Genomic DNA, 17,061 nt, shown 5'->3' with positions numbered 1-17,061 from the left:
AAAAAAGTGCAATCCCACACTTGTTATTTGCTTGGCTTTTTTGCTAGGTTCACTAAATGCTAAAACTGACCTGCCATTATGATTCTCCAGGTCATTACGAGTTCATAGACACCTAACATGACTAGGTTGTTTTTTACTTAAGAGGTGAAAAAAAATTCCAAACTTTGCTAAAAAAAATAAATAAATCGCGCCATTTTCCGATACTCGTAGCGTCTCCATTTTTCATGATCTGGGGTCGGTTGAGGGCTTATTTTTTGCGTGCCGAGCTGGCGTTTTTAATGATTCCAATTCGGTGCAGATACGTTCTTTTGATCGCCCGTTATTGCATTTTAATGCAATGTCGTGGCGACCAAAAAAACGTAATTCTGGCGTTTCGATTTTTTTTCTCGTTACGCCGTTTAGCGATCAGGTTAATGCTTTTTTTTATTGATAGATCGGGCGATTCTGAACGTGGCGATACCAAATATGTGTAGATTTGATTTTTTTTTGATTGATTTATTTTGATTGGGGCGAAAGGGGGGTGATTTAAACTTTTATATATTTTTTTTTTTTACTTTTGCTATGCTTCAATAGCCTCCATGGGAGGCTAGAAGGAGGCACAGCACGATTGCCTCTGCTACATAGCAGCGATCTGCTGTTCGCTGCTATGTAGCAGAAAATCAGGTGTGCTGTGAGCGCCGACCACAGGGTGGCGCTCACAGCTCCCAGCGATCAGTAACCATAGAGGTCTCAAGGACCTCTATGGTTACAATGGAGAAGCATCGCCGACCTCCGATAATGTGACGGGGGTCGGCGATGCCGTCATTTCCGGCCGCCCGGCCGGATGCGGTAGTTAAATGCCACTGTCTGTGTTTGACAGTGGCATTTAACTAGTTAATAGCGGCGGGTGAATCGCTATTTCACCCGCCGCTATTGCGGGCACATGTCAGCTGTTCAAAACAGCTGACATGTCCCGGCTTTGATGCGGGCTCACCGCGGAGCCCTGCATCACAGCAGGGGAGCTGACATCGGACGTACTATCCCGTCCGATGTCAGTAAGGGGTTAAGCAGTCAATCATTGATGGTTGTATAACATTCTGGTTTTCTGAAATGTAAAATCCATTTAATAAGGAACTAAAATAGTGAAAATGCAGCTTTGCGTTTTTAATTAAACACCTTTTTTGGTTTGCTTTTTTCAGGTCGTTGGAGCAATTCTTACAAGCTTCCTTACAGCTGGATTGGTACAGGACATGTTGTATATAATGGGTCTTTCTACTATAACAGGGCATTTACTCGCAATATCATAAAATATGATTTAAAACACAGATATGTGGCAGCTTGGTCCATGCTGCATGATGTGGTTTTTGAAGAGGCCACCCCGTGGAGGTGGAAAGGTCACTCAGACATAGACTTTGCTGTGGATGAGAATGGATTATGGATCATCTATCCCGCTATTGATGAAGAAAGATTTCTGCAGGAAGTAATAGTCCTCAGCAAATTAAATGCTCAGGACCTTACAACTCAAAAGGAGACAACTTTCCAGACTGGACTAAGAAAGGATTTCTTCGGCAACTGTTTTGTTATCTGTGGTGTCCTGTATGCTGTGGATAACTATAATAAGAAAAACGCCAATATATCTTATGCCTTTGACACTCATACAAACACTCAGATAGTTCCAAGATTACTTTTTGAAAATGAATATTCTTATACAACACAAATTGATTATAATCCAAAAGATCGCCTGTTATATGCTTGGGACAATGGACATCAAGTCACCTATCAGGTGATATTTGCATATTAAGGCTATTTTCCAATTTCTCTCAATGTAACATCAGACATTTTATCAACAACACCAGTTTGACACCTGATTATTTACACACTCAATGTGTTTGTCTGTTTGTTCTTTTTACCGAAATGTATATACTCCATGCTTCTGTGCTCAATAACACTACGGGATTCACCATTTTATAATATGTATTCTAACACATAAGGTTGCTTAATATAAATAGTACACAGATTTGTAAATCAATTACAAGCAGTAAAAAGTTTATATAAAAAACATACTTTCATAATATTGTTTACATAAATATTCAAATATAATGTTTAAACTCAGAGTCTCTTGCATCAAAACCTTGCAAACATTTAAAGAAGCTCTCCCATCAAAATGTTTATCGTTTTAATATATAACACTCATCAAATTATACAACACTGTGTACTTACAATGCTCATTTTTCTCTTCTACCCAGCTAATTCTTCTCTTTTACATTAGGTCTATGACATCATGCGATTAAAAACTGACTAGCTGAATCCTTCTAAGCTTTGTATAGAAAGAGGAGGTCTCTTTTCCCTGCAGGAGTAAGCATTAGAACTACAATTCTACATCACTGCAAAGTCTGTAAGGTGGGAGTAGAGCAGCTGGGTCAGGAGTTGATGAGGGGGATGATTCATGCACATAAAAGAGGCTTCTGCTTTCTAAATTCAGCTAATCTGCTGTGAATCACATGATATCATAGACACAGCGCTATATAATATGATGATTGCAATATATTAAGATAAAGACTTTGATGGGAGAAGTGCTTCTTTAATAAAAATGAAACACTTGATTATTAAAGAATGAACACTAGCACAGAGACAACAGAATGGAGTTGTGATGGAATACTCCATATTTATTGAATCAGATATTGCAACAATTTGGGCACACAGATGCCTATCTGGACAGTTAACATTGAATTTAAAATGGGACGACCTGCCTCTGGCGAGATTACTTATGTTAAAAGATACATTTTGATAACAGCATATAACAAATTTGTGGCACATTAGGTTCAATCCTGGACCAATGTACAATATGCAAGCAGAATGATATTGTCCATGTCAGATACATGAAAATGTTTAGACACTTCTAGTTTGTGCACACATCTTAGCTCCAGCACTAGGGGACGAGATAGTCAACCACATGTAAAGAATACTAAGGAATCTATTTAAACAACAAAGTTAAAAATGGTGCAATATACATTTTAGCAAGATTTGTTATGACGGAAAAAAATATAAAACCTAGTAATATATTTTGTATGCCCTATAGTGAATATTTCTATTATGAAAATACTTTTAAAGGTGTTTCTCATGAAGACAGTTCCCTTTTTAATAGAACAACATGGCAATCAGTTGATCAGTGTGGGCCCAGCTTTTCTAATATAGCCAATTGCTGTTATCACTGTTAGGAGGTTTATTGAGGCCACATTAATAGCCATTTGGTTCATAATGAAGGTCCTCAGCAGGGACATTCATGCTCTCAGAATACCCGAACAGAGATTTGGAAATATGGAGAAATATTTGTGTACATTTCTGCCATTTACACCAGATGCCTAGCTATAGTGAGTGCGGGACTAAGGGCCCCTTCACACTGGTCGATTCTGCTACGATTACGACGCATTTGCGTCATATTCGACATCGCAGTACGAGCTCGTAGCCAGCGGTCACACTCTACGATGTTAACGCTTTTTCTGACGTAGTTGCGATGTGAACGTCACGCGTCGCAATCGTACGCTACCCTTCACACCGCCATAGTCCTACGACTCCGAGCGTGACGTATTACCAGCATGGGCGTGCTAAAACGTCACGCCCAATCAGGAGACAGGTATGCGGAAGCCCAACCCACGTAGTCGCATTACGAGCTCGTATGACCGCCGTCACATACTACGATTTCGACCGCCACAGCGAGACATTTACGACGAAAGAAAGTTCTGCTCTTTCTTTCACATCGTACGATGCTGGGCTGCGTCGCAGATCGTAACGCCATGTCACACTTTGCAACCTCGGAACGAGGACGGATAAACGTCACAAATCGAACGCTCGTTCAGACTTTGATTGCACAGTGTGAAGGGGCCCTAACACTCAGGGTCTGATGCCAAACAGGCTCAGTGTCCTCTATGCCGTATAGGAAGACACTAGCCTTATTAATGGCGCATGGTAGTTGAGGGCTCTGATTGCCCTGGCACTGAAGCTACAATTTATACCTGACAATCTGTATTATACTGTATTAACCAGTAATTGCAATACATTACTAGACTGCTGGATTTTGCTACAAAAGCAAAGAAAACTACAGCATCTGTTTCATAAAACTATTGGCCTAACTCATCTACATGGGGCTGTAGGTCATAGAAAACTGAATATAATGGCACCTTGACATTTATGATCTGATATCTTATTCCAGAGAAATCCGTGCTTTTCTTATATGTAAATGTGCTGTTAAAAACTATGTGCCGGAAATATTTTTAGTAAAAGACGGCATTACCATTGTGAGACATGCAACTAACACAGAGCAGTAGAACTGAACTTTGTCTCATAACAAACACGTTAGCAGCTGCAGCTCTACAGCTCCGCTGTATTGCAACAATATTGCTGCCCTGTCTGCCTGTGAGCTGGAGGCTGCGAGCAACCTGCAGATGTGTGAGGTATAATCACACACAGCTCTGCAGTGAGATCGGGAGAGCAGAGAGCGGCCATCACACTGGTAACCATTATACCCCCTATAATATAAAACAAGCTCTAGAGGAAGATTCTAAGGAGATCTATGACCTGCCCATAGTCCTGAATAGCTCATTTACATATTACAAAAACATGGATTTTTCTGGAATAAGACATCGGATTGCAGATATCAAGATATCATTTTATTCAGCTTCCTATGACATGAATGCCCACACAGACAACCTAGGTCATACATGCCCATATAGATGGAGGGTTGATAGGAGGGTTGATCCTACTGACAGATTTCATTTAATGTCGCCTTTGTACATGCCAGTCTTAATGAATGAAAATGCAGAAGTAAGGTATGCCTAGCTCATTAAGAGGCGCACTGTACTTCATGAATTTGCTGTATCATACGATAGCCCTGCTCCTCTGCCAGAGATGTATTCCAGTCAGGGACTGAGGTACATTTCTAGCAAAAATTACACCATTAAACAACTATAGTGACTTATTAAAGTGTTCTGCACAAGAAAACTGCCGAAACCCCCTAGAATAATGGCTCATGTGTTTATATTACCACCCATGTGCATATTAAAAACACAAACATTTCCATATAGAGTGCTGTAGTTGTTTCCTTTCCTTAAATAACATGGTGACAGATTAACTTTAGACCAGAAAGCCTCCAAAGCAGAACATTGCTACGAAGTATCTTAACTTCAAATGATGAATCTATGGTATTTTAAGGTTTGTGAAATAGAAGATGTAAATGGTGTGTGATAATGGTGCTAGTGTTAACTACTAGAACATCTATTTTGCTTGGACTTTAAATTTACTGTAGGATTTTTGTTTTCTCTAATGAACTGAAAACTTGAAAAGATTACAACCCAAAATGTGCTCATACAAAAAGCTATAACTTCACTTTAACAGTATACTATGTATGTGGAGAATATGGGGCTAAATCAAACAGTCAAACATGTTTTGAAAAGGCTAAACAGAAAAGCAAGAAATATTTCCAAACGCAAAAAAAGCTTTCTAACATGTTGTACATTAGAAATTGAGCTATTTACAGGGAAAAACTTCAGAGAAATACCAGATTATACTGAATTGCTACTTTTTATTGATGGTTTTGTATAAATTGCAGAATTTGTTTATATTGCATTGCAGACTGTGGACCAGTTTGCTAAATCGCTTCAATTCTTATTATGATTTTACCTGCTTAAACTGTATTAAACATGAGGAGTCTTGGTCGCATAATTGTGATAATTTATTCATCTTTTCATAAGCACATGGCACCATTTTTTGTATGACAGCAATGTTCGGTGATCACTAATGTTTTCTGCAGCAACGTTTGAACTTCATTACATTCTATGTGCAAGTGAAAATTGATACTGATTTTGCTTCAATGATTATTGCATGGGTAAACGGGCATATTTTGGACTCCATTCCCAGGATTATCAAATATGAATACTACATTACTGCAGGTTTGAAAAGAAGATTCAGATTTGTGCCAAGGAAATTCAAAATCAGATGAAGAGGAAATTGTAGAAAATGAACACTGGCTTCGATTTTCTCTACAATAAACATACAATACATATACAAGTGCTTCTCACAAAATTATAATATCATCAAAAAGTTAATTTATTTCAGTTCTTCAATACAACAAGTGAAACTCATATATTATATAGAGTCATTACAAACAGAGTGATCTATTTCAAGTGTTTATTTCTGTTTATGTTGATGATTATGGCTTACAGCCAATGAAAACCTCAAAGTCATTCTCTCAGTAAATTAGAATCATTAACAAAAACACCTGCACAGACGTCCTATGCATTTAAAAAGGTCCCTTAGTCTGCTTCAGTAGGCTCCACAATCCACAATCAAATTCCCCCTGATGGCATTGATATTGAACTCCAGATACTCCTGCACCATCCTCTCCAGTCATTCACAACAAGTTAAACTTGTAATCTGTTCTGCTGGTGCACGGGCTCATCTAAAAAAGTGTATAAAACTACTCACAGAAATTGCTTCTCCCACTTACAGTGCTGCTGCTGCTGCCAATATTTTTGCATTGACAACTCGACATTCCTGAGGTTGGAAGTCTATAACTGCCGTGTACACTGTGTGCCTTTTTGCTGTCTTGGTGAAATCTACTCTTAAGATTGTCTGCAAGCATGTTTCGATACTCCAACATGCATGCGTCTCTTTCCAGGGGGAGCATCTGGCAAAATTGACTCTTGTGAGGTGGTTCTAACAGAGTGGCAACCAATACGGGTATTATGTTAAAGATACTGCAGCAAGAAGGCATTAATGTGTATGACACTTCTATGAGGTCCAAATATATGGTGTGTTGGTGATGGGGTAACATTCAAGCTTACTTCCCCAGTCCCTTCCCACCAACCACGGACAACATAGATGAGGTCATTATCCTTTTCATCCCCTGATTGTTGCGTGCCCATTACCTCTTCTTCCTCATCCTCCTCCATCCTTCTCCATTTGTTCCTCAGCTCCTGCACCTTTGCTAACAGTCTGTGTGGTGCCATAAGCCCCCTTGATCGCTGCAATACACCTTCCCATGGATTCCACCTGTGCGAGGACAGTCCAGAACTCAGAGATATTGTTATCCCTTCCGCATCCTTCTTTACTTCCACCTCTTCCTCTGGGACTACCACCTCCTCCTGCAGACTAGTCAAAGTGTGCTCCAGCATGTAGATGACCAGAATAGTGATACTGATAATGCCATTGTCAGCGCTAACCATCTTATTAGCTATTTTGAAACTGCAAAAGGCTACAGAGGTCCTTCATCCGTGCCAACTCAAAAAGCGTGATTTGCAACATGTCCGTACTGTGCTGGCCCAGGCAATGCAAAAGTACATGCTGCACAAGGGCTCATCACTGCTGCCAGAGTTGCATATCAAATAGTTAAACGGAAGGCCAAAAGATCTTTGTAGTGATGCAAGTCGATGATCTACAGGGTGCGAACGGTGGAAGTGAGCACACAGCAACAGTGTTTTCTGTAGCAGCGCATCCAGGTCAGGATAGTGGCAGAGAAATTGCTGTACCATCAGGTTGAGGATGTGAGTCATGCAAGTTTACACCTTCCCTGACTCCAGGTTAAGTAGAGACAGCTATAGCTCAAACTTAGACTGGATAGCTGTCCACAACTGTTGAGGTGTGTGACTGCTATCACCAAGGCATATTAATTTAAACACTACTAATTGCGTTGAACAATGGCTGCGCAGTACGGAGGTTGGCACCCTATTCCTGCACAGTGGCGCCCCCACTCGACGGCGGCTATCCCTATTATAGGAATGCCCTATTACTCCCTATCTCTATAGGAAGGAAGAAAAGCTGAGTTGGTCATTCAGACCACGTGATGTTGTTGTTTGGAGGCAGAAAATCCACTTGCTCTCTCTTTGCAAGATGCTCCTATCCCAATCACCTCCTCTCTGGGATTGGTACACCCTGTCTATGCCCATAAAGTTGACCATCTTTAAAGATGGAGGAATAGGGTGCCAACCTCCGTGGTAGGTAGCAGCGAGTTTAGAGAGGGCCCTTTAGGGATTTTTGATAGCTGCACCCTTTTCTATCCTTCCTGCCACTGAGGGTCCGCTGTGTCGCGTAATTATATTTTTTGGTCCTTTTTTCTTAAATTCTATTTAAGTATGTATATAGTCTATTGAGTGAAGTCTAAAACCTAATCTTGAAGCTCTAATTTTTCCTCGATCCATGAGGGTATAACTTTAGAAATGTGGTCAATTTTATCTGTACATGCAACTTGTGGGGCTCGGGAGATAAACGATTACTCCTTGTGGTAAAACTAAATAAAGATACAGAGGTATAAGACATGTTGGAACGACATCTGTCTTTGCTCTGTTTCCTAGTGAGCGTAATGCGCTTGGTGCACATCACTGTTGAAAAGGCGGTACAAAACTGAAAGTGTCCGCCCACCGCACATGATGTTACGGCATGGCTGGCCGACATCTCTGTGTCCGGAAGTAATGTGCGCACAGTAATCAATGGTGCACACACTGGAATAGACCGGAAACTCAACTCCCGGCGTCCGGAAGCACGTGGCTAGCAACGCCGGTGAGCAGTGTTTAAAAAGAAGGCAGAACAGATGCCGCGCTAGCGAAATACTCATTTGATATGTATGAAGGTGACACAATCCCCTGATGATTCTAAGTTGTATGAAACGCAATGGGAGGCACTATTCATCAAGGTGGACCTGAAAAGAATAATGCGGACACAGGCTGAGAACCGCTAAAAAATGGTCCATAACTCAAGCTGCACCGTGTCAGGATGATGACCGTTAGAAGGCAGATGAGTATAAAATATTTATTGGAAGTGCAGGCGACAGCGTATGTTTAAACACGTACTCTGAAAAACTGGATGACAGAAGGTGTACTTTGTTTTACTGTTAGCTGTGTGGTCGTTGCATTTAAAGGAGAAATATCTTTCTATATATGAGCATGCTGTTTTTGATAATTATTGCCACCGCTATGAAGGTCAATGGGAGGAGTATCACGATTATTTAGTAGTGGTCGCCTGGGAGGTATGTTCCACTCTATATGTTTAAATAAGGTCATCTTTGTGATGGTACAATCGTCCATGTGTTAAATCTCCCTGACCATAAAAGGTATATAAATCAAAGTACAGCGGATTTACCCCTCTATTTGAAACATCAGGATTGTCGGTCCTTTTGTTTTTGTGGTAATATATCCAGGAGTGTTAATTTGGTATATAAGGGAAACCGGTTATCGGTAGATAACTGGAGAACATTCTCTGGCGGTGACACTTTTTAATGTGTCTTTTGTTTGTATGTATGCACCTAGCACTTTTGTCAGCACTAGTGTTTAGCGATACCTTCCGATATTCAAAAGTATCGGTATTGGATTGGATCGGCCGATATCCCAAAAATATTGGATATCGCCGATACCGATACCCGATACCAATACAAGTCAATGGGACACAAATATCGGAAGAGATCCTGGATGGTTCCCAGGGTCTGAAGGAGAGGAAACTCTCCTTCAGGCCCTGGGATCCATATTCATGTAAAAAATAAAGAATAAAAAAAAAATATGGATATACTCACCCCTCCGACGGACCCTGGACCTCAGCGGTGCAAGCGTCTGCCTCCGTTCCTAAGAATGCAGTGAGTGTAGGACCTGCAATGATGTTGCGGTCACGCGCCGGTCACGCGACCAATCACAAGACCGCGACGTGATCGCAGGTCCTACACTCACTGCATTCTTAGGAATGGAGGCTGCCGGTTGCACTGCTGAGAGCCAGGGGCCGTCGGAGGGGTGAGTATATCCATATTTTTTATTTTTATATTTTATTTTTTACATGAATATGGATCCCAGGGCCTGAAGGAGAGTCTCCTCTCCTCCAGACCCTGGGAACCATACGCACCGCACACGCCGAAGATGACTGGGAACTTATAGGAACTTCCGATTCCGATTTCCGATATCACAAAAATATCGGAACTCGGTATCGGAATTCCGATACAGCGAATATCGGCCGATACCCGATATTTGCAGTATCGGAATGCTCAACACTAGTCAGCACTATATGTCTGCATTTTTTTTAGGATTATAATCAATAAAGGTTATGTTTTAGTATCAGTATACTCAGGAACCCGCTTGTTGCTTTGAAGGATTTTTTGGTTCTTGTTATATTTAGAGTCTAGCTAATAGTTGAACCTTGATTGCTGCAGAAATTCTGTTGTAACCTTGGCCAGATCTGTGCCTTGCCACAATTCTGTCTCTGAGCTCCTTGGCCAGTTCCTTTGACCTCATGATTCTCATTTGGTCAGACATGCACTGTGAGCTGTGAGGTCTTATATAGACAGGTGTGTGCCTTCCAAATCAAGTCCTATTAGTTAATTAAACACAGCTGGACGCCAATGAAGGAGTAGAAACTTCTCAAGGAGGTTCACAAGGAAATGGACAGTATGTGACTTAAATATGAGTGTCTGAGCAAAGGGTCTGAATACTTATGAACATGTGATATTTCAGTTTTTCTTTTTTATTTAATTTGCAAAAATGTCTACCTTTCTGTTTTTTTCAGTCAAGATGGGGTCCAGAGTATACATTAATGTGAAAAAAATGAACTTTTTTGAATTTACCAAATGGTTGCAATGAAACAAAGAGTGAAACATTTAAAGGGGCCTGAATTCTTTCCATACTCAGTGTATATATGACATAATCCTACGTAATAATGGGACAGCCCTATACATAACAGAGGATGTATCCCCGGTCACGCACATGCCAATGTTAGCTGCCATCCTCTGGCCCCCGCCATATATTGCAGCGCTGGGAGGCGGCAGGTCCCTGCACCACAATAAATTTCAGCTGAATGTGTCCGAGGACGCACATCAACCTGAAATTGCAACTGATGTCATCAAGCCCCTTCCACCTCAGGGCCTCCGATGTATCTGCATCAGTGATATTTCCGCCCCTGGTCCAGTGAGTAGCTGGGATCCCTGACATCCCTGAGCCTGCACTGTGCTTTCCTGATGTATAGTGATTTGTGATGAGCCAATACATTCAGCACTATTCGTTACTCAATCTTACGTGACAATTTAGCAGCCGCAATAATCTTCAATACTCCCCATTTGGAGTGTCATACAGTAGGGGATCTGACTTTAAAATAATTTGTAGCATCTAGTGTGTTATAGTGGTCTAATCCAGAGGCCACCAAAAAAATTCTTCCATACCATCTGCTCCTGAACGTCTCTCACGGTCCAACAGTTTGTCCAGTTCACCGTACTCCGCCCTTACTCAGCACTGCAGCCAGCCTACGATTCCGTAGTTGTGGTCACAAAAAAGATTGTTTCCTCCTAAGCATGACAAAGCTAAGAGGTTGAATTCCAATATCTCCAATCTGTTGGCCACGGAAATGCTGCCTTTCCACTCAGTGGATACAGTACATACGGTTTCTGAAACCTGATGGCCGTTGCAGTTCCTCAGTACCAATTGCCCAGTTGCCATTACTTTTCTAAGAAAGCTGTTCCTGCACTAAACCAGCATGTTGCAGACAACATGCTCCTTGACTAAATCTATGCCTACCAGAGTGCATTTCACCATAGACACTCTGACGAGTAAGCATGGCCAAAGGCGCTACATGACTAGGCACTGAATGACTCTGATGGCTGTGGGGGCAGGCGCTGCTCCACAAGTCTTGGAATCCCCAAGGCTTGCAGAACAAATCTCTACATTTAACACTTCCAACACTGCTTCTGCCTCCTCCTTTAGCTCTTCTAGGGTCTCCTCCTCGCCCTCAACCTCTGCCTTAATGAGACACGTGTTCAAACAGTGCAGAGCAAATCCCCACCACCTCCGTACAGCGCAGCCAGGGCTTACCGCAATCAGGCAGTGTTAAAGTTGATATGCCTTGGAGATTGCAGTCATACAGCTGGAGAGTTATGGATAGCTCTCCAAGCTGACTATGATTAATGGCTGTCTCCATTGAAAATGCATCCAGGGAAGGCCGTGTCCAATAATTTTGCGAACCTGGTGGTGGCCCTATGGCGAGGCAAGCTCACACACATGCCTGGCATTGCTCATGTCCTCAATCTGGTGGTACAGCATTTTCTCCGCCACTATCCTGGCTTGGGAGCTGCTCCAGAAAGCACGTAAGCTGTCTGGTAATTTCCGCTGTTCACACCCCTCAGGTCATCGATGCCAGTTAACAGGTTAATATGCGATGTGCTGACACGGTGGAATTCCACTCTACACATGTTGCAGTGACTGTGGCAGCAGCAACGAGCCCTATGTCATGTCGTATAGCCTGGGTCAACGCAGTACGGACATGGCGCATATCACGTTTATGGAGAGGGCACAGATTAAGGACCTTTGCATCCTTCTGTACAGTTTTCAAAATGGCTACTAAGATGGTTAGCGCTGATAATGCCGTCATCAGCATCACTATTCCAGTCATGCTGAAGCAGACTTTGAATAGCCTACGGGAGATGGTTGTCCCAGAAGAAGAGGAGGAAGCAAAGGATGATGTGGAAGAGATAACATTGTCTCTAAGTTCCACACAGGCGGGTGTCAAGGGACATTGGATTACTGCGATCGAGGGAGGCTGGTGATAACAGGCAAACTGTTATCGAAGGTGCAACAATCTGAGGAACAAATGAAGAGGTGATGGGCGAGCAACTGTCAGATGAAGATAATCCTCCCCCCTCTGTTGTTCATGGCTGGCGAGAGGAGACAGAGGAAACAAGCATCATTATTAGCCAGTCACCAACACTGCATGGGCTTGGACCTCATGATAGAGCCAACATATGAGTGCCTTCTTGCTGCACTATCTGCAACTTGACCAAATTTTGCCAGATGCTTCCCACCCTGGAAAGGGACCCTTGAATGCTGGAGTATCAAGTCACGCTTTTACACAACCTTAAGAGAGCTTTTCCTCAAGACAGCAATGAAGCACACAGTTCGCAAAACAGCTCTAGACTTCCAACCTCCGGCACATCAATTCAATGCCAAAACATTATCAGCAGCAGCATCAGTGTAAGTGGAAGAAGCAATGTCTGTGAGCCCTTTTTTTTTTTCTCTGAGCCTATTTTTGGAAATATGAACACTCCTGGTTGGGTGTCCATCTGCTGGATTTGGTGTAGTGGAAGACCTGTTGGTCCCTATTATACTGTACTATTTCTTTTCTCCCGAAATTTATGCCAATTTTGCGGTGTAAGGGCCTTATTTGTTTAAATGTGAACACTCCTGGTTGGGTGTCCATCTGCTGGATTGGGTGTAGTGGAAGACCTGTCGGTCCCTATTATACTATCTATACTGTGGTGCAATTGACAGCTGTGTCAAGACATTTTTACAATGTGCACAAAGGTAACTTAACGAGAGGAAACTTTTCAGTCGAGAAACATATTTGATGTTTATGCTTGACACTCGTACTCTTCACGGTCTCAATGCTAGCCAAGACTTAATAAAACAATATTAATTATTGTTTAGGCAATATTTCTTAAGGGAAAATATCATGTAAATTTAATTAATGGCCATGATCGTTTAGAACTGGTGATTACTTTTTTCTACATTTACATATGATTTTTTGCATTTTTAATTGTCTGTCCAATTAATGTCACGTGTATACTATATATATATGTCTCTAATGCACTATGAGGTAGATCATGAGTAAGGCTTTTTAGTTGAAACGCGTTGATCATCCTCACTGGTGTGCCAGGTGTTTGCTATGCATATTTTTTGAAGAACATTATACATTTTTAAGTTGTCCAATAAAGATTCATAAAGCTTTATCCGCCTCCGCCTCGAGCTGGATCATTTCTCCTCTTGTTCTCATTTGGCGTGGGTGCTCACCCCGATCCGTGCTGGGCGTTGGAGGGCTTGGGGGTCTCATTGCAGACTGGTAAGCTGACTAACTTCTTAATTATTCATGATGAAATCGATTCCACTTTGGGGGTGACTGCCAATAATTTTTGGAAATGTGAACACTCCCGGTTGGGTGTCCATCTGCTGGATTGGGTGTAGTGGAAGACCTGTCAGTGCCTTTTATACTATTTTTCTGTGGTGAAATTGATGCCACTTTGGTAGTGTCTGCCACTAATTTTTTTAAATGTTGATTAGGTCTCCTTCATGTGTGTAGCCTGTAGTAGTAGACCCCCAAGACTGTCAGGCCTCCACTTCCTTGGACTCAACTACCCATGTTACTATCCTAAAATTTTTCTGACAATGGTAGTCTACGAAACTGATATTTGTGCCACCCGAAAGAAGGTAGAGGTGTTGCATGTGGTTTCAGGGCTCCCAGCAAAGTAGGCCTACACCGATCCCTCACCCACCTCATCTTACTGTGACATTCAATTGAAAGCGGTAAATGCTGTCGCAGACTCCAATACCTCCTGCCTGGCTGATTGCTGCAGTGCCATGCTACAATTTGTATTGTGAGTGAATTGAGGCCACTTTCCTTGTGTCCGTCCGTCATTTGATGTTTTTTGGCAGCATTTGGGGCCGTTATAAGGTGTTATGCATGCGTTTGTTTTTGCCTCCCATTGACATGAATCACGTTCGGTTATGTTCGGAAATATTTGTCAAATTAATCAGCATTTACTGCAAATTCGGTGATTGTAAACCGAAAATTGAAATATTCGCTCATCTCTAATCTTTATCTAGCAGGTGTGCGACTGGCGCAATCTGGGTAGAGATAATCTTACATGACAATTTAGCAGTGGCAATAATCTTCATTACTCCACAATTGGAGTGTGTCAGCAAGGCAATCTAAAAAAAACATAATTTTCTATTGGTTTAAACAGCATATTTTTATCTAACAATTGTGCGACTGGCGCAAAGCCTGCAGAGATATGCAAATGTGACTATTTACCTGTAATTTATGTCAGTCTGCTGTTGCCATGTATAATCAAGATGTGATCTCCAAAAAACTAGTCACACATTGCTAGATACAGTGAATTGGTACCTAAGCCAGTATTTTTTTGTTTCATAAGTACATTGCATCCAAGATGAGACAGGGATACGCTAAGGGACGTAGATGTGGTGGTGCTCGCCAAGGCCGTGTGACAGATCCAAAAGTGACTGCATCTCATTCTAGCTTCCTGTCAAAATTTGGTCAGCGTGCTACACCATTAACGAACCCAGACAAGTGTGAGGACATTGTAGGTTGGATGGCAGACAAAGGCTCAAGTGTGTTGGCAAGCAGCACCACGAAGTCTTCTATATGGTCCAGTCTCAGTAGCCAAGAGGCTTGGCCTCTGAATCCTCCAGCTGGTCTTCCTCCCTTCCACCATCAAGAGTCCAGAGGAACTTGTAATTCGTCAGGCATCTAAACGTGCACCATTAAAGAGGGTCATGAGGAGGTGGAGTTCAGTGATGCCCAAACATTTGAGCACCCACTGCCAGGAGAGGTGGAGGATTATCATGATGCACAGTTGCCATCTGGTCAGCCTCAAATCACAACTCAGAAAGAGGATCAGAGTGAAGAGTTGGAAGTCGACATGGTCGATGATGAGGCCACTGGTCCAAACTGGTGCTGTGGCACATCTGCCTAGCAAACACAGCAGTGCAGAGAGGAATTGATCAGTAGCAAGAAACAGGCAAGAAAAGGTAGTGCTTTGACCAGAGGTAGAACTTGGTCAACTGTTCCACAGAGCTCACCACTTGGCTAGATAACAGGCGAAGAGTGCGTTGTTCCCTTATAAAGCAGTTTTTTTCTGAAAGTCCTTTAGATAAAACAACTGTAATTTGCAGCATCTGCCAAACCAAGTTAAGAAGAGGAAAGAACACTGCCATCCTGAGCACCACCAGCATGCAAAAGCACATGGCAGACTTGGCAGAAGATTCACCTTCCAACAAGACAATGACCCTAAGCACATAGCTAAAATAACAAAAGAGTGGCTTCAGAACAACTCTGTGACCATTCTTGACTGGTCCAGTTAGAGCCCTGACCTAAACTCAATTGAGCATCGCTGGAGAGACCTGAAAATTGCTGTCCACCAATGTTCCAACCGTCCAACCTGACGGAACTGGAGAGGATCTGCAAGGAAGAATGGCAGAGGATGCCCAAATCCAGGTGGGAAAAACTTGTTGCATCATTCCCAAGAAGACTCATGGCTGTACTAGCTCAAAAGGGTGCTTCTACTCAATGCTGAGCAAAGGGTCTGAAAACCTGTGTTGTCCCAAGAATAAAGGGGTACTAGTCTGCCCGATCTACAAAAATACCATCAGTCTGCGATTCTTAGGAGAGCAATGAACTTTTTCAAGTCTGTGGAACATAAGCAATGGGTGAAACTGGAAGGGGACCTCTATCCCTGGACACTCATATCTTTACCTTGCATAAACAAAATATGTGTACAAACTAAACAGTTACCAATACTCACTCAACACTTTTTGCAAACATGGGAGCAAGTCTTAATCTCATCATCTATATCGTGAAGGTTTGGTCCATTAATGCTCTTGTATGACAAACCTGATTCCCCCCTATCGCTTTTTGTATGGACTCATTTGTAATCTGGTACAGATCTGCTTGGGTTAGATTGAGACACGTGGGATCAGGCTGTTTTCCTTCTTTTACAGAACTTGGTGGCTTTTGGCCAGATAGTCAATTATCCTGGCTGACATTTTTCCAGCTCAGGTCATTTATAAATTCTCACATATCCCTGACTAGTATGAAGGCTGAACTTACTCCATTTTAAACCTTAATCACTCAAGTAGATCCCTGTACTAAACTTCAATCTTGTATACAAAGCAAAACAAAGGGACACATGCAATGACCCTCTACCCTTTAGTGAGGCTTGGGAGAAGGAATTTGGTAGTCAAATTTCAGACGAGGATTAGCAAAAAGCAATCATACTCTCCAACAAATTACCTATTACTTGCTGTGCTCAGGACAAAAACTATAAGATTTTATCTAGTAAGCACACTACCCATGCCCATAAACTCTATATGAGGATAGGCCACACTCCATGACAAGTATAAAACATATACAGTACAGACCAAAAGTTTGGACACACCTCACTTAAAGATTTTTCTGTATTTTCATGACTATGAAAATTGTACATTCACACTGAAGGCATCAAAACTATGAAATAACATATGTGGAATTATATACTTAACAAAAAAGTGTGAAACAACT

The 17,061-nt window shown here is 42.0% G+C and overlaps 1 protein-coding gene across 3 annotated transcripts in view; it reads left to right on the top strand.

Annotated features, from left to right (window-relative positions):
* Positions 1-5,750, top strand: part of OLFML2B (olfactomedin like 2B) — a 626,988-nt gene extending 621,238 nt beyond the window's left edge. For 2 of the 3 annotated variants that reach the window (XM_077278505.1, XM_077278504.1), the window contains one exon: positions 1,179-5,750. In XM_077278505.1, coding sequence (XP_077134620.1) covers positions 1,179-1,780 — 602 coding nt within the window. In that variant the 3' untranslated portion in view covers positions 1,781-5,750. The remainder of the gene's footprint in view (positions 1-1,178) is intronic. The other variant, XM_077278503.1, reaches the window with a different exon arrangement.
* The last annotated feature ends 11,311 nt before the right edge of the window (positions 5,751-17,061 follow it).

This window comes from Ranitomeya variabilis, chromosome 8 (genome assembly GCF_051348905.1).
Source record: "Ranitomeya variabilis isolate aRanVar5 chromosome 8, aRanVar5.hap1, whole genome shotgun sequence".
NCBI classification, from domain to species: domain Eukaryota; kingdom Metazoa; phylum Chordata; class Amphibia; order Anura; family Dendrobatidae; genus Ranitomeya; species Ranitomeya variabilis.
This window is presented reverse-complemented; position numbering and strand designations above follow the sequence as displayed.